Source organism: Barbatula barbatula, assembly GCF_947034865.1.
Source record: "Barbatula barbatula genome assembly, chromosome: 6".
In the NCBI taxonomy this organism is placed as follows: domain Eukaryota; kingdom Metazoa; phylum Chordata; class Actinopteri; order Cypriniformes; family Nemacheilidae; genus Barbatula; species Barbatula barbatula.
Window position 1 is genome coordinate 17,222,654 of NC_136765.1, and position 21,281 is coordinate 17,243,934.

At 38.6% G+C, this 21,281-nt stretch overlaps 1 protein-coding gene across 2 annotated transcripts in view; it reads left to right on the plus strand.

Annotated features, from left to right (window-relative positions):
- The first annotated feature begins 1,114 nt into the window (after window positions 1–1,114).
- The window catches only part of ccser2a (coiled-coil serine-rich protein 2a), a 30,234-nt gene continuing 10,067 nt past the window's right edge, over window positions 1,115–21,281 (plus strand). For both annotated transcript variants that reach the window (XM_079458435.1, XM_079458434.1), the window contains exons 1-8: window positions 1,115–1,763; window positions 9,599–10,744; window positions 11,429–11,711; window positions 11,829–12,037; window positions 17,240–17,339; window positions 19,831–19,936; window positions 20,763–20,931; window positions 21,123–21,188. In XM_079458435.1, the coding sequence (XP_079314561.1) occupies window positions 9,641–10,744; window positions 11,429–11,711; window positions 11,829–12,037; window positions 17,240–17,339; window positions 19,831–19,936; window positions 20,763–20,931; window positions 21,123–21,188 (2,037 nt within the window). In that variant the 5' untranslated portion in view covers window positions 1,115–1,763; window positions 9,599–9,640. The remainder of the gene's footprint in view (window positions 1,764–9,598; window positions 10,745–11,428; window positions 11,712–11,828; window positions 12,038–17,239; window positions 17,340–19,830; window positions 19,937–20,762; window positions 20,932–21,122; window positions 21,189–21,281) is intronic.

Here is a 21,281-nt window from a genome sequence, read left to right on the forward strand (position 1 = left end):
TTATTGTTTGTTTATTTAATTAAAAGCTTGTTTTACGTTCGCTGGTCACATTTAACAAGTGCTGATTTAATGAAGCATCTTCTATAAAAGAAATGTAACAAATGTTTCAGTCCATATGCACACTGATGACTTTAAGAGATTTAATAACTTTGAGATTTAATTCACGATGACCACCTTCCATACGCTGGTTAGGTATGTTTTGAAGCACGGTAGCTGGTTCATGCTAAACCCAGAAAATAATTTCCAATACTGTTGTGTCTTTCAAGCCAACCATAAATATGGTTATTTATGGATGAAAGTGAGTGTTATTTGTAGAATGCGCAGTTTTGTTAGAAGGAAATCGTTTGTGTTCTTATTGACCTGAAGATGGCGCTGTTTCATCTGGTCTTCGTTTAAAATGAGTAAAAACCAAATCCCTTTATTGTCACTCCATAAAGTGTAAACCACTGCAATGTAGGTTGTAGAACAATCATTTAAACCGAACGTTTCATACACATTTGTATTACAAATGTTATGTTAAGTAAATGAACGTAACGAACAATATATTACACGGTTATTAATTGTATTACGAAAGTACCATACACATAAAACAAAATGGTCCTTTTGGTCCCAAATTGGTGTAATGACTACGATTTATACATTAATGTTTTTGTAATGACTACGATTTATACATTGCCTTGAATTAATACATGACTTAAAAATAAAACAGCCCTAAAACTGTAATGTCTTACTGTCTCAGTATTTGTTCTCTGATAACAATGTGACGTAATACCTATTGTTCTTGTGTCACACAATGAAAATGTATATATTTAAAAAAGATCTGAACTGAGTTCTGAGGGCTATAATGTCTATCTATGGACTTTGGGCGCCGTTCCAGACGTAATTTCCGGGTTTGAGGCTTCGAAAACCAGGTTTCGGCTAGAAGGGATACAGCCACCTCAATGCGCACATCGACACCGCAAAATGTTTGTCACAAACAGTTCATTACTATTTTTATTATTGTAAGGTTAGGTTTTGGGTTGGGTGGCGAGATTTTGCATCACTTCCGGCCGAAGCTAGCACCAACCCACAAAACAGAGCTCCATGAATATTCACGTCTTCCGCTCAGAATGACGTCCTACGTCAGAGTCTCACTTTCAACGCGCGTGAGAGAGCGAGGTCTCGCGAGGGGGGGTCGAGAGTTCTGTTTTAGCCCCGGGCCAAAAGATGAGAGCACACTTTTCCTATATAGCAGCGCAGGATAGAGGCAAACTATCGCCCTGCTGCAAGGCTTAAGGCTTAAAAGTAAGCGTTTTCATATGCGAGTGAAGCGCAGGTGCTGATGGGAGACGAGACTGGAATAAACGACGATCGTCGTGAACACCACGATGGACTCTGACTTGACAGCATCACTGTAATATCGATGCTTGTGCTTTTAAACTCATTGCCTTGCTGTAAAGATGCTTTATGAAGCTGGATATCGCCCTGCGGCCGTAAACAGCATGCGAACGCTATACTTCTCGATCTTAGAGTAGGAATGCATTACAACTTCGGACGATATGTTTGTGTCTCAATCGACGTTTTGATATTGGACGCTTTTCTTACATTTCTGGTTTGTTTTTTACACGAACATAACTGCACCGTTTGATAAAATGAAATACTGTGTAACCTTAGTGTAATGTGGGGTGTTTAATAAGCATTTGAGGTTGAACGTGACGTCGTTTGAAGCTCCGCATCTCTTGACATTGACCTCATGGATAGACTCGGGTGATTTCATCTAACAGGTGCGTCAGATCTAATGCATAATTTATTTTTTAAACCGACATACATCTATTCAGAGCCATTTGTTTTATTTTCTTTGTGGACTTTGTGGTAGACTTTACACCATATCTTAACGATAATAACTAAATGATCCTGTCTGTTGTAAGCGTTATGTTGTGTGATGTATATGGCACATTGCATTCTTTTCAACTATTTGCAACCTTCCTCACGATTCCTGAAGTATGTGTGATGGCTGTATTCTTCTGCCACGCTCACTGTGAAGTTCATGTGTTGTTCACACTCAAGATAAGCTGAACTGCTATTTTAAGAACAGACATAACCTTTGCCCCCAGACTGCAACTGCTCTCTTTTTTGCTGATGTCCATCCAAGCAAAAGACAGAAACGTGACTTACGCAACACAGATCCTATGTAGTCCACGTGATTAAGTATGCAGTGGGCATTATAGGAAACTGAAGCCTAGAAATACATGGATCTCTCACGTAATGACTTCCTCTGTGGGTATTCCAGTAATGCATTAATTCTGCCAGAACATCACAATATCTAGCCAGCATTATGTGCCAGTAAAACCATATATAATCTCCGTCTAGACTGATTTTACAGTAAAAACTAATTTATGAGTCATCTTGTCATTTGGTGCTGGGTAAGAACACGCACACACACAAAATTAAACTCCACACTTAAATGTTGATAGGCTGCGTGTGTGTTCGCGACAGGTGCGAGGTTCCCTTGTTTACTGAATTGGTTTGCATGGGTGGCATGGCAAGAGCTGTGGTGGTCTAGCATCTGTTGGGTGTGTGTTCTTATGGAAGAATGCTCGCGAGCTCTTAAAGCCACCGTATATGTGTGGTCACGGTGTCGTACTATATGTTGTCTGCAGGGTTTTTCCTGGCTCAAAATGAGGCGGAGGTGGTGCCATCCTGATCTTGTACACACATGCACATGTAGGCCTACCAAAGTCTACTTAAGTAGATTACCCAAGCACTTTATAAACAACATATTACAAGTTCTAAAATTAGATGAAAATAAATTATTAAGTTATATAAAACATTACTTTTATTCAACCAAACAGATTTATTTAAACTTTTTATCTTTTTCATAAAAACACAGCTATTAGCTCTTGTACTTGTAACAGCGCTTCACTGGTGCTGATAATGAAACAGAGGCGCCATTGTTGCGAAAAATGACAGTCCGTTGAGTGCATGCAGTTTTTCTGTGAAGATACCTGACATAATTTGGCCGAGAGAGCGTTGCAGCACGACATTTGACAGAGGCATCGGCCTCCAATTTCTCTATGCAGGAAAATCCCTGCATCTTTGCAAGTTTGTGAATGAGTGAATACACAGCTTACATATGCCGTCCCACAAAGGGAAAAAAATCACTCATGCACACTTTCTCTGGATGTGTTCCACGACTCTGGAACAATCTTGCTCAAGCTACTTCTTCTCTACTTTACTTAGGTAAAGTGGCATAATGGTTAGAGCGTTGGGCTTGTGATCAGAAGGTTGCCGGTTCTAATCTCAGTGCCAGCAGGTCATGACTGAAGGGCCCTTGAGCAAGGCACCTTACCCCTGATTGCTCTGCAGTAATGTGCCACTGTATAAAACTACTTGTAAGTCGCTTTGGATAAAAGCGTCTGCCAAATGAATAAATGTAAATGTAAAATGTAAATGTACTAACCCCCCAAAAAACTGATACTTAACTTTGTATACTGTGGTAGGCCAAATGAGACCAGTTTTACTGCACCTATGCATTGTTGTTCTTTTGTTGCACAAATTGCTTCTATTGTTTCCCCTACTTTGTAAGTTGCTTTGGATAAAAGCGTCTGCTAAATGACTAAATGTAAATATGTAATACCAGTGGCTCACCTTGATCAAGCTTTCAGATTTTTCTCTAAATGTTTTTTATTACCAGCAGCAGTGGCCGTTAGGTGATCGTTCTGAAGGCCACATTACCATATTGTATTACAGTGAGTGTACTGTAGTATAATATGAAGTATCCAATGTCCATGGTATCCTAAGCCCCAGACAGCTGTAATGCTTGGTGTTGGGTTTTATTATGTATACTAGCTTATGTCACTGATAATACATTTGGTTAAATCAGTGTGATCTTTTTGGACCCGTTACGTCATCCTATACAGTGTTGAGGTCAATTGTGGCCTTCATCAATTACAAAAACAAAATGATCGAGGTAAACTATTATTGTGCCGCACTCCATTTTGCGAGGATCTCTTTTTTTGTAGTATAAATCCACAGCGCACCCTTGTCTTTACAGTGGTTCAGCTGTGCTATTTCTTTACATATATTTTCAGTTTAATTCATAGTTTATTTTCTATGTTGTTTTAAAGGTTAATGAGTAATCGTGTTAAATAATCGGGATCTCAATATTGGCCCAAGTAATCGAGCCGCCCCATCATCTTGTTCATCATCTTGTAGAGTAATTTAAGTTAAATGTATTATTGTGCTACAGTCAACAAAGACAGGAAGTTTGGTTGCTCAGAAGAGCTGTAGATTGTGAGAAAGGTGCTTAAAATGTCAGTGTTGGCAGGATTTCTGCTGATTATAGTATTGAACCATGTGTCAGCAACTTGAACTGACTCTGTGTGTGTTTTGTTCTTTTATCTGTTGCTGTTGGGTTTTGTGTTGGGGTGGACATGTAGCAGTGCATAATAATAAAGCTGTAAATAGGGTTGGGCGCAATGACTGAATATTACTTTACTGAGGAATAAAATGTCAACCGATTCCGTGGAATGTAAATAAGTAGGGGTGGTTAACTCGGCACTCTGCAAGTTGGGAGTTATGATGAAAAAACATGTGAATTAATGCACCCATAACAAAGTAACAAACCAAATACTCTTTTTGACCGTTTTTCAGTGTGTAGTTTCGTAATTCGCTCCAATCCTGCGGTCTCTCACCCGCAGTGCTCATGCAAGGGTGCAGAAATCTGCCTGTAAAAAAACAAATTCTCAAGTATTTCAGAGGTCAGATTGTTTTGTAAAGCTGTTAATAGTTTTAATAAAGCTCAACTTTAGGTGAGCTAAGATGAAACCTGCGTTTGAAATGCGTGATGATGCTCACAGCATGAGCACTTTGACATGACGCGCCGCAAACCCCCGTTTTGGGAGACGCGTGTGGAGTCACCAGAGACTTGCAGTACAAAGACAAGCGTAAGAATAAACAAACCTAAAGATAGAGTCGCAGCACACTAAAATTGCTCATCTAATAGAGTGTGAAGAGCGGTGAACAACAGTTTATAACACCAGTCATATACTGTACTCTCATTGTTTGTGCATATTCGTACTTCATTGTTATACTTTTTGTCTATCTTCCTACTGCATACATATGATATAGCCAGAAGATAGATAAACACAAAAAAACAAATCTCATAAGAAATTAATTTGATATCTTAGTACATTTTCATAACTTGCCTACATTATAACTATGGGGGGCATGTAAGAAAAATTATATTTAAGATATAGAATTATAATGGGAGATTGTAACCATTAAATAAATCATTAATGTGAAATAAAATGACTCATTCCGTGAAATTGATCTTTGGTCATTCCGCCCACCCCTAGCTGTAAATGTTTTTTGTAAATGTATTAAAGCAGCTGTTTATTTGTATGATTAACATAGGTTAATAAAATCAAGACCCTTAATAACCACTATTGACATATCCAGAATATTTGCCTTTTTATCCAGTTGAGAATGATGCAAATCTCCTGTCAGCTGACAATGACATGTAAATACTTTTTGCAAAGCAGGTTTGGCCAGGCTGGGGTTTCGGCACTTAGGTTTTTCCCTCGACCGATAGAAGATAAATTAAGGTTGTTTGAAACCATGTTGTTTCATAATTAATCCTAAAATACCCCATTCATATATTTAAATTTGGTTATATATGGTAACAAAATATCAGAAATACTGTTAGATCATACAGTAGCAAGTGTATTATACAGTATAAAGAGTTTTTTCAATAGCAAATTATTTTTCTTGTTACACTGGTCACTTGGATTAGAAAATAGAAAACACTAGTAAAAATCTAAATTATCTTGTTTGGTCACTGTGCTTGTTTTGTTAGTCTGAGTTCAGGGAATGTGGCTGTCTTGAAAGCTTTTTCTACATATAGGCCTACCGTGACCATGTCTCTCTTTATATGAGGGACTTGTAAATGAGGCATATTACAAAAATGTTTGCTCATAATATAAAAAGGTGACCGCAGGTCCTTAAAAAGTCTTTAAAAAGTTTTCCTAATATAAGGCCTTTAAAGCGGAAATGAACGTCCAATCAAGTAAGCATTATTTATGAATATGTTCCCACTCCAATCAAAAATGATAAAGTAAACCAGAATAATGTTACCATTTAAAAGAAACAAAGGATGCCTTATTATATTTTGAAACAAGGGCACCGCCATCTGATGGTGACGTCACAGGGTTGGTTGGTTGGCTTGCCTGAGTGCATCATGTGAGAGACAGTGTTCAAAACAGGACAACGGTGGACAAATAAGAAAAGATAAAGACTGAGACGTGAAACATGGATACTGTGAAGACACGGGATAATGAAAAGACAAAAAGGAAAGCACTGTTATATTGCTCCTGTAAAAATAAGTTTCATCTTGTTTAATGCAGAGAACAGCTGGACAGCGGCACTAAAGGAGCTCTGGGATAGGCACTAGTGAAGGGTCGTTTCGTTCTTTTTGACATCTTTTCTTTAACATGACTTGGGAGTAACGAATTGTCTTAGAGAGTGATTCGTTCATTTTGTGTTGACCGCGCATGTGCAACATTGTACCAGAAAGGATTAGTTTGTCTCTCGATGCTTCGGGTCCGAATATGGCAAGCCAAATTAGCTTTTAATCATTCTCAGGATATGAATTTGTAATATCAACAATTCCATTTTTGCTAGTAACAATTGCTATTTTCGATTTCAGTAATTACATTTTCAGCAATTGCATTTTTACTAGTTAAATATCACAATAGACTGCCATTCAAATTCAATTTCAGATATCAATAGTTCATTTCTTACATGTTAAAAATCTTATTTCAAATATCAGAAATGCAACTCTTACTAGTAAAAAACGTATTTCTTTATATCAATAATTGTGTGGTTACTAGGGATAATGTCTATTCTCGATTCAATTCATTAGGTCCACTGCTAGACCGCTGAGGAAAGTTTGCAGCACCAAAATAAACATAGGCTTTAAGGCATTTATTTCATAAACTGTATTACACAACACAGAAAAAATTACGTGTGCTATGCGATCCTGTGTGAGAAAATGGATGTGTGGCGTGAAAGCTTAAGAAAACTGTCAATTGCGTGAGTCTCACCATGAATGCATGAGAGTTGGCAGCCCTGTGCACACGTTGTGTTAACTCCCTAGGCCACTGAGATGTACTGTATGTGGAAAGTGGTCAGCTTTAAATCTGTTCTTTACTAGTCCGATCCATGATTTTTCCTGTCCCTGCGTCAGATTGAACGTATGATGCATATGGCACACTTAACTGGAGACGCTTCAGGAGACTGCAAGGGTGAATCTACAGTTACATGATTTCCGGAAGACTTGTTTACTTTTTGTGTGTACAGGTTTTGTGTTGGTAGTCATTGCTTAGTTCTTTTGCAGGGGTTATAGTTTCCATGGTAACAGCAACTTTTACAATTGGTAAAAAATTCTGGATCACTGTTAATTCTGCAAATCAACACGATTTGTTTTATAAAAAGTTATTCTGGCTGAAAAGGTGAGCATCATTTTCTTATGAGCAGGGTCCAGTTGCATACACTTAGCCTCTATGTTAAGAGTGCTTCTTACTCTTTACAGTTAGTCTAACTTACTAGCAATTAGTTTGGACTTATATTTCAATTATACCTATCTACCTTTTTATATTACTGATTTAAAGAAGTTATGAAAAAATGTATGAGTAACTTCAAAAACAGGTCTGAGCAAATTATGCAAACGGCCCCAGAAAATGTGACAGTCATGTGTATAACAGCCTCAGTAGGTGTTTTGTTGAGTAAAGGGGATTTGGCAGCGTGTGTTGTGGCTGACCTGATTTGGCAGAATGAAGAAGATTATAAAGCTCCCCCCTCTATGTGCCTCTCCCTCCGTCTTTCTTTCGATGTCTGTCCGCTTGTCTGGTGTGATTGCTGGTACTGTATAATCTCTATCATAGAATGTGGGTCAGTGTGGGAATAAAGGTTGCTGTGTTCATCTCTGGTTTACCCTTGTTTTAATGGACGTATTCCCTTTTTTGTTTCGGTTCAAGTCCCACTGTAGCCTATAATTTTAACATTTTAAACCCATCTATTAGTGTAAAAGGTTTTTCCTGTGATGATAATTCCTTCATGCCTCAAAAAAGCTTGAATGTAACTACATCCCTGTCTCAGGATCAAATCCACATTATCATGGATATACTAACTGTCTCCACTCAATCGCATTAGCGCCTACATTTAAAGGAAGACTTTCATTTGGTATTCACTCTATGTATTCAGTGCATCCTCCATATTTCCGGTTAAATCTCAAGGTGCTAAAACTCTTCCGGGTGGTATTCACCCATAGCGAATGTGCTTTACCAGCACTCGTTTTTTTGGGAATAAACAAGTAATATCGATTAATAAAATACATCGCATTGTTAAAGGCGCAGTTTTTGATGCATAGTTTGTTTTTATTTGTACAGATTGTTATGTAAATAAAAATAATTAAGCAATAGTTGTTTCCCACAGGATTTTGACAGACTTGTTGTGCTAGGGATCACGTCGTGTTTGCATCGTGTTAGTGTTGATATCTGTTGTTCTTCTACTCTCCGATCTGTCACATTATATTGTATTGTACAACTGAATGCCACCAGCAGTCCCTTTAACTGCTGCTAAAATCCTGATTTATACACGCAACATCATCGGACAAAATAGTACATCTATATTATAGAGCGACTATATGCTGTTTGCCCTTTCTCGACAATGTGTTGCTGTATTATTTGATTTACATTTAGGCATTTGGCAGACGCTTTTATCCAAAGCAACTTACATTGCATTATCCTATACATGTTACATAGGTATCTTCAATCCCCTGGGACCGAACCCACAACCTTGCGTTTTTAACGCAATGCTATTACAACTGAGCTAAAGGAAAGCTATTATGAATGCTTCTTTGATTTTAAATGCAAGTGACCGTTAAATACACTACACAGAGCAAACTACACACGCGGACGAGAGGCAGAGGGCTCTCACACACACACACACACACATGTAGCTCATCGGAAGAGAGTGCATGCGAACACGGAAGAGGAGGACGTGCAGGAAAGAGAAAAGATGCTGAATCGCTGTTTATCCGCTAGTTAATCGATCACAGATACAGTCATTATCATAGATGGATAATAAAATTACAAAATAAGACGGCAAATATGCTTGGGTGGCCGTTTATATACCTGGGGGACCGCACAAGTAAATGCGTTTGTATGGGAAGCGCTCTATGAATATATATACTTCGACATTTCTGTACTGTACATATTTTTTTCTGTAGGTAATATGCATTATGTGTACACTCACCCTTATCTTTGTTGTTAGTGTGTACTTTGGAAGTGAGAGACAAATAAGGATATCCTAAACTTCAAGCCTGAAAGATAATCTGCGTGCACATGGGACTGTTTAACGTGGTGCTGTAAACGGACTTGCTGCACCTAATTTAATTCAGTTGCTAATGTCATAAATGTTTTTTTTCTCGTTTATGTATGGTTGTTATTTTGATTGAGTCGCTGATAATGAAAAAAACTAATTGGTAATGGCTAATAAAAGACTTTCATGGTTAAACAAATAGACATTTTATGATCTGTTCTTTGCTGTTTCCCTCTAGGTCTCTGTTTAATAGGTCCATCCATGATTCTTCTTTTTTCTGATGGAACAGAAGATTCTCAGTAAGTCTCCCATGGTGTCCAGACTACCAAAATTTGGTGCCCGCCCAGTCAATGGTACCTCCTCACCCCTTCCCAATGGGACAACCCAGACTGGGCCCATACAGGAAGTAAAAAGTCCCCCTGCGAAGCCAAATGGAGTGGTAAGAGCCTCTTCCTTTTCTATGAAATGGAGAAAGAAGAGTGAAGGGACAGTGGACCCTACAAGCCCTGATGAGTGTCGTCCGCCCGAGGAGACGAACGACATCCGCTACCTGCATTCTCCAGCAAACAGGGAGTTAAAAAGCCCTTCTGTTTTCCCAACTAAAATACACAGGTCTGCCGCCTCTTTTTCATCTGGAAGCCCCAAACCTGTACCCAAATCGCCCAAGTCCATTCCAAGTCCTAAACCAAAGCCCCAAAACTCTCGGATCACAACACCCGCCAACACTCAGGACTTAACCCTAAAAAACTCAGGCCCCAAGCCAACTCAAAATGGGACATTGCCTGTGGGGTCGGCCCCTGGACGGATGGTTTCTTCAGGGCTCCAGCGACCCAGAGCGATCTCTGGATCTCATGGAAGTAGCTCCAGGGATAGCCTGTCCCATTCCACTGACAGCCTGTCACGGCAGTCTGTCGTGCCTGATTATATGGTGCGTTCTCAAAGCTTCACTCATTTTAAGCAGCTACCCTCACCAACCAATGCACCCATGATACGGTCTTTCTCTTTCAACAAGGCTGTGGAGTTAGCGAAACCGCTGGCTAATACACAGCTACGTCCTCCACGAACGTTTGGTCTCAAATTTCCCCAAAGCCTTAGCAAAGGCAGACTGGCACTCGGTTTAGGGGGGTTGGGGTTTAGAAAGGGGCTTTCAGACCAACTCCCAGCTGCAGCTACTTCGCCAGACAGCTTAACACCCCCTAATGTCATAAAAAGACCTCTTCTCTCCAACTCTGTGTTGACAAAGCCCTCACTTCAGGCTTGCAGGCTTAGTAAACCAGTTGTTGCCAAATCTCAGTGCCCTCTAGTGGTTGGGAGGACACTTGTAGAGAATGACGTTATATCTCCTTCACTTACTCCAGAGCTGCCCCACTGTTCCATGAAGAGTGTAAGTATCTACAATTAACATGTATGATTACTATGTATAATTCAATATTTAGTGGAGTTTTCTTCAAGAAACAACGGTGAAAGGGATTTTCATATATAGTTTGAAGGCTTCTTTCCCTCCGCTTCATGTCATGCCTAACAACACCCTTCAGCTGTGCTTTTTCACGATAATGCACTAGCCTAGAGTACCTTATTGCTTAATTCCAGTTCTTGATTTTGATTGGTTAAGTGTAGGATTCTGTTTTATCATTGTGCAGCACACGAAGCGACATAAATTAAACATTTGTTGCTGTTCACAGTCGATCAGGGACAATTTTTCCATTGGAAAGAAGGCTTTATGTGATTTTACCTCATGAAAGTTGCATTGATACATATTTTTTGGCCTTAATATTTGTATTGTGCGGTTTGTAATATTTATTATATCATTAATACAGTCCTCTTTTAAATTTAAAGGTGCATTGTGTAATTATTTTATAATTTAATATAAGAAAAAGGTTATTATTAGTGGGTTAATTGGAAAAGTCTTAATAAAACTGTGTTTTGATGGTACCGTGATTGAATTGGAATAGGCATTATAGTGTGTGAAAAATAGGCGTCACATGGGTACCTGAGAGAAAAGGTCAATTTGCTGCTAAAGTCAACTAAATCTAAATGAGTTCTAAAGCTGTATTTTTCTTTTGAAAAGACATCAGCTCGTGCAGATTCCCCAGAGGAGGTCTTGACAGAGCAGGGGCTGGATGGGAACCTCCGATGCACTGGGGAGGGCCCAGAGGACATGTCTCTCTCCTCTGCATCCTCTCTGGAGAGGAACGACACCAGTGAGGAGTTCCTTGATGACTTTGACAGCCTAGGCGACCAATCACAGAATGGGATCCCACATTACAAAAGTCTAGGGTCCACATCCACCCAGACACGCCTTCAGAGCTTCTTAAATGAGACAATGGACTGGACTGGGATTGGTCTGGGAGGTATATGCACCAACTTTGGCGTTTGTTAAAGTAATGTTAAAAACATTATCTAAGGAGAGAATTAGATGACATATTTGACATATTCTCACCATAGGATTCTCCCAACTCTGTTCTCAGGTGGTAAGGCAGATCTCAGGGCTGGACCACCTCGTGGGCCCTCAGTCGCATCCCCTGATGTAGATTGTCTTGCAGCTTCTTCTCTGGAGCTGTCACCCTCAAACAGCTCTGGGGGAACGTACATGTGGGATGAGGAGGGAATGGAACCTCTGGGACACAATACGCACATGCACCATTGCAGCAGCTATGAGTCAGACCTCAACAGCATTGTGAGTAAACACACACACTTTGCCAAAATGATAATTCACGTCAAGGTTTACTCCCATTGTCTCCTACAGAAAAACAGTAGAATGACTCAGACTCAGACAGTCGCATAATAAAGGATAAATTGTGCCTATAAACGTATCTCTCCTGTTCTCCCGTGTTCGCATTTGTGTCACGAATTTGTGTGTGTGCTTTACAACCTTATCCTGCTAATTATTTCTCTGCTAATTATGGATTAGCCTCTATGGTTCTGACCTGTGACTGCAGTGTTCTTACTGCAGAATCTGCCGTTATGAAGGGAAGTGCTGTTTTACCTCAGCTGCTCCAGAGCCCCTTGATCTGGTGCCAGTGCGGAACAGTACTGCTTAACATTCCAGCTTCTTATCAAACTAAAACCAGCTGGGATTTTTTTTTAATTTTGTGATTTCTTCTGTACGATTCGATCTGGGGAATGTAGAACAGGAATCTTAGGATGAAGAGAAAACACAAACGCCCTGCGTTCCAGTTTGCATCATTCCTTAACAGTGTTTGACACTAAAATGATTGTGTCTTATAGGGACAGATCACCTCGAAAAATCTAATTGTTATTACTTACTCACTCTCAGAATGTTTCAAACCAGTATACATTTCTTAATTTTGCTGAACACAAAGAAAGATATTTGGTATTATGTCAGTAACCCAAGAGATATCATCCCCCAGTTACTGCAATGTCAAAAAACAAACAGATCGAATTTTCTCTTCTATGGCAGTAAATGGGGGATGATATCTATTTGCTTTCTGACATTTTCCCTAATATCTTCCTTTGTGTTTAGCAGAAAAAAAGAAATGTACACAGGAACAATCTGATGGTGAGTAAATGGTGACAGAATTTTCATTTTTGGGTTAACTATCCCTTTAAGTATTACAATAAGTATTCGTAGTAGAATAGTCTTCTGAGAACACTTTATAGTCTGACCTTCACCCACAAGTTAAAAATATTTCAAACATTACTTAAGAAATAATGAATAAAGATGATGCGGAAAGGAGAATCGTGTGGTGTCATGTTTGTCAAGTGTAGTCCCATTATTTGTAGTCAACAAAAACAGTTCATTTGGGGCATAGTACGAGCAGGCGAACCATGACAAGTATTATCTAATAGGTTTGTGTATAAATTGAATGGTGTCTGACTCATCGCTATCATAGTTGTTTTGTTTTGTCCACTAATGTAGTTCATTTAAGTGGCTGTGCATTAGGTTGCACAAGTCTTTGAGTGACATCTAGTGGTGTGCTGAAGGTTTGTCTGTGTTTGTTTGTTAGCACGCTAAACTGCACTGTAATTATTGTTCATATTTAGGATTTGGGAATTAAAATCATAATCCCAAGAATTAGAATTAGACACATGACCAATCCCACACACCTTTTCTTTTGTAGAAATGAATGACACCTCACATTGATCTGACTTGGCAACCACCTAAATACCTAGCAAAAGCATAGCAATGTACCAATAAATTATCACTCAAAAACCCTTTTTTAGCTGTGTAACTTTATACTGGCAGCCACTCACAACAGTCAAAGTGTTGTCACAACTCATAATGTAATTTTTAATAAATATTAATTTGTGTGAAAAATCATTATTACATTGTAGAATTTATAATTAGATTTTCTGTAACAGAATAATACTCCCTTACATGATCTAAAACTGTAATTTATAATATAGTATTAATAGTATATTATATACAAATATTTCCTAAATCCACAAGGGGGCAGTATGAACTTGAAGAGCATCTCCCTTCTGTCCTTCAGTGTCTTTTTTTCTCTCTCCTCGTGTTTATTTGTGTGTTTAATCCCTTGGTTGACTTTGACTTCAAAGCGCATCCCCTGTTAGGCTCAGTTAAGAGTTGTTTATTTGGTTTAAATATAGACTGTCTTGCAAGAGGCATTTACAGGCCAATTCATTAGTGAATAAATGAGCTAGGTGCGTAAGCCTTTGTGTTCACGACACTAAGCGATTCTGGAACAAGGTTTTATCTGTTGCAGCATGAATTAGCCGAGAGACTCATTGTTTACGCTTTATCATTTGCTGACATTGCTTATGCTTCAAGCTGGATTTGAATTATTTCTATAAATACTTAAGCCCTATAATCACGTCCTAATTTATTAGGTTGGTGGTTTATTGAGTCTATTTTATTTTAATCTTTTGGAGCCCTACGTTTCCTTAAGGCCCTTTCAGAGTCCTGCATTTTGTGTGAGTTGGTGGATCTATGGGTGGCAGTGCCAGTTTGAAATGGAATCTCAAGAATGAAATGCTGTTTATTCTTAAAGCAGCTATGATGCTATCCAATTATTGCTTTCTGAGATATGCTTTGATGCTGTGAAATGTTTTATTAATAATTTTCTTAAAATAAACCTCCAAACTTGGATTGGTTAGATTATAAGTATTTCTAAATTCTAAAAAACCTAGGTATCTAGGTTTATTTTTATGATCGAGGAATAGTTTTGTATCCCGTTCAAATATAATGCTTGATTCCCAAGTGCAGGGCTCAGATTGTGTGAAATGTGATCAGAATTGGGCTTGTCTAATAGGACCTTTCTTAAATGTTATCTGAAGTTCTGTCTGTATCAGTCCAGCTCTAAAGGGATCTTTAATCCGATCTGTGCAGGTCTATGTGAAATGAGCTGCGATATGCCTGCTCTTTCTGCGCAGAAGGAGAATGCTGATGGAGCTTGGGCTGCGTGTCTAAGCTGCCGCCCAGCGCAGTGAAATGTCATTTCCTTTGAAGCAACCTGCCGTGACTAAGCCCCTTTATACATGGAGTAAGAGATAGTAAAGCCTAGAGTCTATGTGTGTGTGTGTGTGTGTGTGTGTATGTGTGTGTGTGTGTGTGTATGTGTGTGTGTGTGTGTGTGTAGGTGAAGGGTGTCAACTCTTGGTGCTTTAAATGCACTTTGTATTCACTTTGAGACAAAGTACTGTTGGCTGTACGGTACATGTGGGTGTTTTTGGGGGCGTGTAGCTCCGTGTTCCGGCCTGAGGCTTGTTTCTGTTTAAATAGGTATACATATGATGGAAGATATTTGAGAGCAATGTGTCAGCTTGAAGAGACATTTTGCACATTATCTTTATGCTATGAATGGATAGCATGATTGATAATGTTCTCTGAAGTGTGCTGAGAGCGAATTTGTACAATCGTGCTTTGCCACAGCCGTCCTTTTTACATGAATATTTTGCAAATAATGTCACACCGTCCTTTGTCTTTCTGAACATGAAGTCTTCTTGGAGATGTATTTTTATTTTATGTAGCGCAATAACCTTTATAATGTGTAGTGCAGTTTTAACTGTTGCGTAGGTTAAGGGATATAAATGCAAAGGTTGTAGCTTCGAACTAAAGGTAGCACATGAATCATTAACTGGAGGTTTACTGCAACCCATTTGTCAGCATTGTGCCCCTGAGCGGGACACTTACCCCCACATTGATTCATAGGAAATGTCCTTGCAATTAGTGTACTGTTTAAGCATCTGTTAAATGTCAAGTGACCAATTAAAAAAAAAAAGTCTTTTAAAGGCGTCCTACTTCCACAAGAGGAAGTTCAATTGTTAATGTAAATAAATCACCAGCACCAGTACAAGAAAGTTGTTTTGTATACAGACTTGGTTAAATGTCTAAGGAAGTTTAAACATTACATAAAAAGGAGTTTGACTTAAAGTTAAATTTAAAATATCTTAATTTGATGTATTAGCTAAATGTATGTGTGGAAGGGATGTGACTCTTCATCTGGGTCACATCAAACTAGTATTCTTCGCTTGGTGCAGTTTGAGGCTAGAGGTGCCAGGTCTTGTTTTACGGTGTTTTTAACATTTTCAGCAAATACAAATGTAGCAAATCTTTCTTCAAAGAGGTTATTTTGTGTTGAACTCTCTGAGCCAGATTTAAAGTTCAGAATCGATTTAAAAATGCATTAAAGACTTTTCAATTGATAATCTCATGTGTGTTAAAACGGAAAACATGCTATTTCATGCATTCTGACTTCGTTACACTGTTAAACGTGCTGGCTTTTCAAGTTTAACATGGTTACTTTGTAAAAAACTAGGTGAACGTATGACATAGTATTTCTTTGCTCGATTCACTTCCGCCAGGGTTCATACAGGTTTCGGAAAGTTTTTTTTCGGACATGAATTCCCATTTCGTAACAAGGGTTCTTAATCCCCTAATCTCTTATTGGACAATTGACCCGGAAAAGCACACACATTTTGGTATTGAATGTTATATATACGGATGATATAACGTTGGATTTGGAGATCTTTAAAACTGATAGATGGCGCGGTCCCAGCGCTAAAAGATGCCGGACATAAACCGCACGTGGTTAGGACATAATCGTACAGCAGCTGTATTTGTTTTTTAAAAATTTGATTTATTTGATTTAAATTTTGATTTTTCAAATATGAAAAGTATGCAGTATTATTATTATATAGGTACTCAAGATTAATATGAGATTGGCAGAAGCTGCGTGTGTTAACTCATTTTTAATGACATCCTCTTTCATTTTGTATTGAGTTTTTTTTATGTGCTTTTGTATTTTCAAATAATCAAATTGCCCCAAAAGTCCCTGTTTTGATTTATGAATAAAACTAAAATGTATAGTTCTATTCATATAGCATTCATCGACTCTCTTTGAGTTACGTCAGCGTACATCTGTGAATTGCCATTCTTCCAAATATAAGACTGAACTGATTATAAGAAAACCCCCCATTTTCAAGATGGCTTCAAAGGCTTTTTGGAAATCAAATCTTGTTATATATAGAGAAAATGTATTTATTTTTCCTATTGCATATTTTATTGTGTATATATGTATGGTGTATATATTGTAAATACTGATACAACTTTTAAAAACACTATTATAATGAAATACCCTTAAGTCTGCCAAAATGTAATTTATATGAAATCTTATTTAAGTCTGGAAAGAGAGAGAAAAAAACTTAAAAGACTACAAGCTTTTCTATGACTGTTAGCATTTTTAAGCTGTTGGTTTACTGGAGGCACAAGCATTTTACACAAATTTTTGCCACCTATTGTTGAGGATGTATTATTTAGGAAAGTCTAGACTGTAAGACGCCCACTTTTCTCAGGTGTATCTGCAAGAAATATTTTCAGAACAATACAGCACTAGATGTTGCCACCACCCAAAGCTTACAGCGGTTCTGTGTCTCTCTGTTCAATTGTCATTTTTAGGACATTCTCAACAACTTAGATTACACTGGGCCATGTGACCTGGATGACGATGACCTCATGCTTGATGCGGATCTGCCAGATGACGGGGCCTTGCGCAGTGGTTAGTACACGCACACACAAATATTCAGTTCTGTAGTAAAACCTGCAATCATCGAACCAAAATTGCTCTTCGAGGTCTTACTGCCTCTCCAAACAGCACAATTGTGATCATGGTTACGGAGAGGTTACTAGAATTACTCTGTAAAGATCTTGGTCTGTGTTCACATCCCCGAGTTTCTGCATCACATCCCAAGCTTTTATTCTCAAACCTGTGTGTCTGGTTAATAAATGATTGAAAAAAGAACCGGATTCTGTTCAGCACTGTTTATCTTTATAGCTAGAATAATCCACTTACTGATCTGTAACGTAATCAACCTTATGTTGATCTGTCTGTGATCTATTGAATCGCTTTCCAATCGCTGTGATAGCTTTTCAGTTTTAATCAGCATGCTGATTTATCACAACCAAATGTAAATGTGAATAATGACTGTTCAAATGGCAAGTTTTTTGCAGCTTAATATCTTTATTTTAAATGATTTGGTCAATAATGAAGAATGTTAAGGATGAATACAGTAACAAAAGATGATGTATTTGATTTCTTTTTTCTATTGTTTTATTGATCTGAACTGCTGGCTAATGCGACAGAGAACAACAGACTTTTTTCCAGCAGCATGTTTATAAGTTTACATGACAGTGGGGAAGGACTTTGCTTAGTTTATACCCCGACTGCTGGGTGGGCTTTAAGACTGTAGTGATGATTTTGTTTGTGGAATTTTCATAAGGGAAAGTGTATATTTTTGATGCTGTGACATCACTTCAAGTTTTTTTTATATCATTGTAATCAACCTTTTTTTTGTGTGACTACTATGTGTTGAAAATAACATTTTAAAGTTGCTTCTTGACATTTTATAAACTGTTTTAGCCCCATAAATTGTCTGTTATTGTAACATGAGGTGGTGTAACAGGTGCTATTTATAGCAAATGCTCAAATGTTATACTTTCTGTCTTCACAATGAAGCTTTTGAAGACAGTTATAATAATAATTTAAGGGGATAGTGTAGCAAAAATTCTATCATCCGTTACTCACCCTGTATGACTTTCTTCTACAGAACATAAAATAATTTCTAACAATATCTCATTTTGTGATCCACTGAAGAAAGAGTCATATAGAGATTTTAAATAAGGGTAAGTGATGATGGAATTTTTATATGTGGGTGTAATGTGAATCATTCTCAGTTTTATGCTTTGGAAATGCTCTTTTGTGTGGATCATTTCTTGTTCCTGTCAGTCTCAGGGATATATAACATGTGAGGTCATAAGCTATACACAGGGAGGTTCTGTTTTTCTGAGACACTCCGAGAAATTCCACACCCTGGTTACGTTCCAATAAATGAGTGCTTTCTCTGTATACAGGAAGAGCGTCGGGCGGACGCTTCCCACACGGGACTGGTCCACTTGGATCTATTATCAGTAGTGCTTGTTTATTGAGCATCTGTGTTTTTCTTTGCTTGTTTTGTGTTTACATTTGGTATTTTGGCAGGCACTTTCAGAAGGCGAATATAATTCACTCTGTTTTACAACACGCACTGTGCATGTATTTATAGCCACAGGCGTTTTGCCCTGCAGTCATGTGAGGGGGGCAGATCCAGAAAGAGCTTGGAGGAGGGAATAGGCCCCCTCCCTCTCTGGCTTTCTCCTTTGCTTTTTAATTCCTTCCATGGTCGATCTGCCCTCTTGGCAGGCAGGAAGACCTGCTGTTTTGACGCTGGTTCCCGTGACCAGAGGGAGGACCTGCCTGAGGGCTGTGTCGACCCAGCCGAAAAACACCACCGTCTTGCACGCCAGCACGTCCAACTCCTCTTCTCTTCTGAAGGACCTGGGGCTAAGGGATTACAGCTGTGTGTCTGAATGTGTGTCTGATTCTGGTCAGTGTTCCCAGGGAGTTCCCAGAACTCACAAACACACACACCCACGTTCCAGAAAGTCACGAGAAGTTTAATAGGAAAGTTTGCTGCAAACTTTTGTAAGAACTTCAGATTTTAACTGTGGGAATGTTTGTCCGGCTGGATATAATCTTTGCCTTTGTGAAATTTGAACTGGCATTTTTCTCTCCGTCTCATTCAGAATAGACGCTTATTTGTATTCGTGGATGAGTTTTAGGCAGTTTTTTCGGAGGCTTTGGTGCGATCAACAAGGACAAGTGGAATGTAGCAGGTTTGTTTTGGGCTAGTTTAGTTTTCTCTCTGTTCTGAGTGCTGTCTAACATTGCGTGTGAGACAGAGAGAGAGAGAGATATTTAGTGAGAAATATAGAAAGATACTTCTACAGAGAATATCCAAAGACTGAATGTGAGTCTGCCCTGGTTTCTTGCCTCAGGCAGTGTAAGGGCTTTGTCTAAGACAGAGCTGTGGATATGGAAGGACGCTGGGCAACCTTTAACCCTTTTTTACAAATGTATGAGTGTCTGAGTGTTACGGACTGAATGTGTAAATAGTATATTTTTTGTGTGTTTGTCTTTTATTGACGGGTGTTGTTGACCCCTCTGCATGCAGATGGAATGGCCCACTTTGAGCGCTCAGAGAGGGGGGGGCGGCCAGCTCACTGGAGGAGAAGACCACAGAGATGGAGTGGAACGGATCATGTTCAAAATGACAACAGGTGAGTTCTCCAGAACATAAACTAATTTTAAGTACCGGAATATCCTTGAAGTACTTGAAAGTGCTTAAATTAATGAAGGTAATATAAATAAAATAAAATAATGATCTCTCTTCAGTAAAAAAAGTTCAATTCCCCATAAAAATTATTTACAGCGGAGTCCTTCTAAATTTAAGCCCTGTTTAGAGTGCAATGCAAAACTAAAAAGGTTTATGTGCCGTTACTACTGAGTTACTTAACACTTTTTTTTAATGCATATACATTTAGTTTACATACAATGAGTTTCACATGTTTTTATTCAAACATTAGAATTGGGGTGAGAAATGTATTGAATTGTCGGTCAAGGAAAGATTGACAGCTGTACTTTTCAACGGCAATTAGTAGGTGTATTTGAAATATTGTCTTATAGGTGTATTGCCTAATTTTATTAGATGTGGTGCTTGATCTGAAAGTTTGAGAAACACTAATCTTGTATATATGCATGTTCTTTAAACGATTATAATACTAATGTCAATGTTAACTTATAAATGATATACTGTATCTTATCAAAATAGCAACATTAAAATAGCCAATTATACTTTATGATGACAGAATTTCAGTGGCAACTAAGGTGGCCTTATACTTGATACATTTTCAGACTGAACTGGAAATTGTTCAAGTCTAACGCTACTTTAGTTGCCATAGTCATTGTATACTTCATGTACGACATTTGTTTTATTAGTACATTTTGTTTATCTCTACCTCAGTATACAATGTCTGTACAAACACTGTTTCTGTGAATGAGCGTTTCTTCATTTAAGTGTACCGCTGAACTCTTTCTCTCTGTTAGACTGTCTGGGTTGCATTACGATGGTTGTCGAACGGTCCACCAGCCTCTGCATCCCTCAATTCATCGTGACGGCCATGAGGCGGCGCTGGACGAGCTCGTTCTCAAACACATGGCTGATGACTGCACCTCTGTTAAATCACAGCTGCTTAAACTTCACAGTCTTCTGCAGGTATTGCACATACCTCGCAAAACACGCATTTGACTGTTTCTTGGCAGCTGGGATACACATACGCAGCTGTTAGCCCCTGAATTGTTTCGAGTGCATGTCACTGCGAAAGAGGAAAATAGACAGACGGTGAGATAAAATGAGTTGTAAACAGAAACGACTCTCTTGAACAGTTTGCGTGTGTGTTTGTTTAGACAGATGACGGTGAGATAACACCTGAGATTCTGGACACCAGCGAAGATGACCACAAAGCCCAGCAGGTCTGTAAAATCACATTGACAACCTCGTCTGTATTCCACAGGTTTACAAATACACATGTTTGTTTGTTTTTTGTCAATGTTGTTGTATGATTC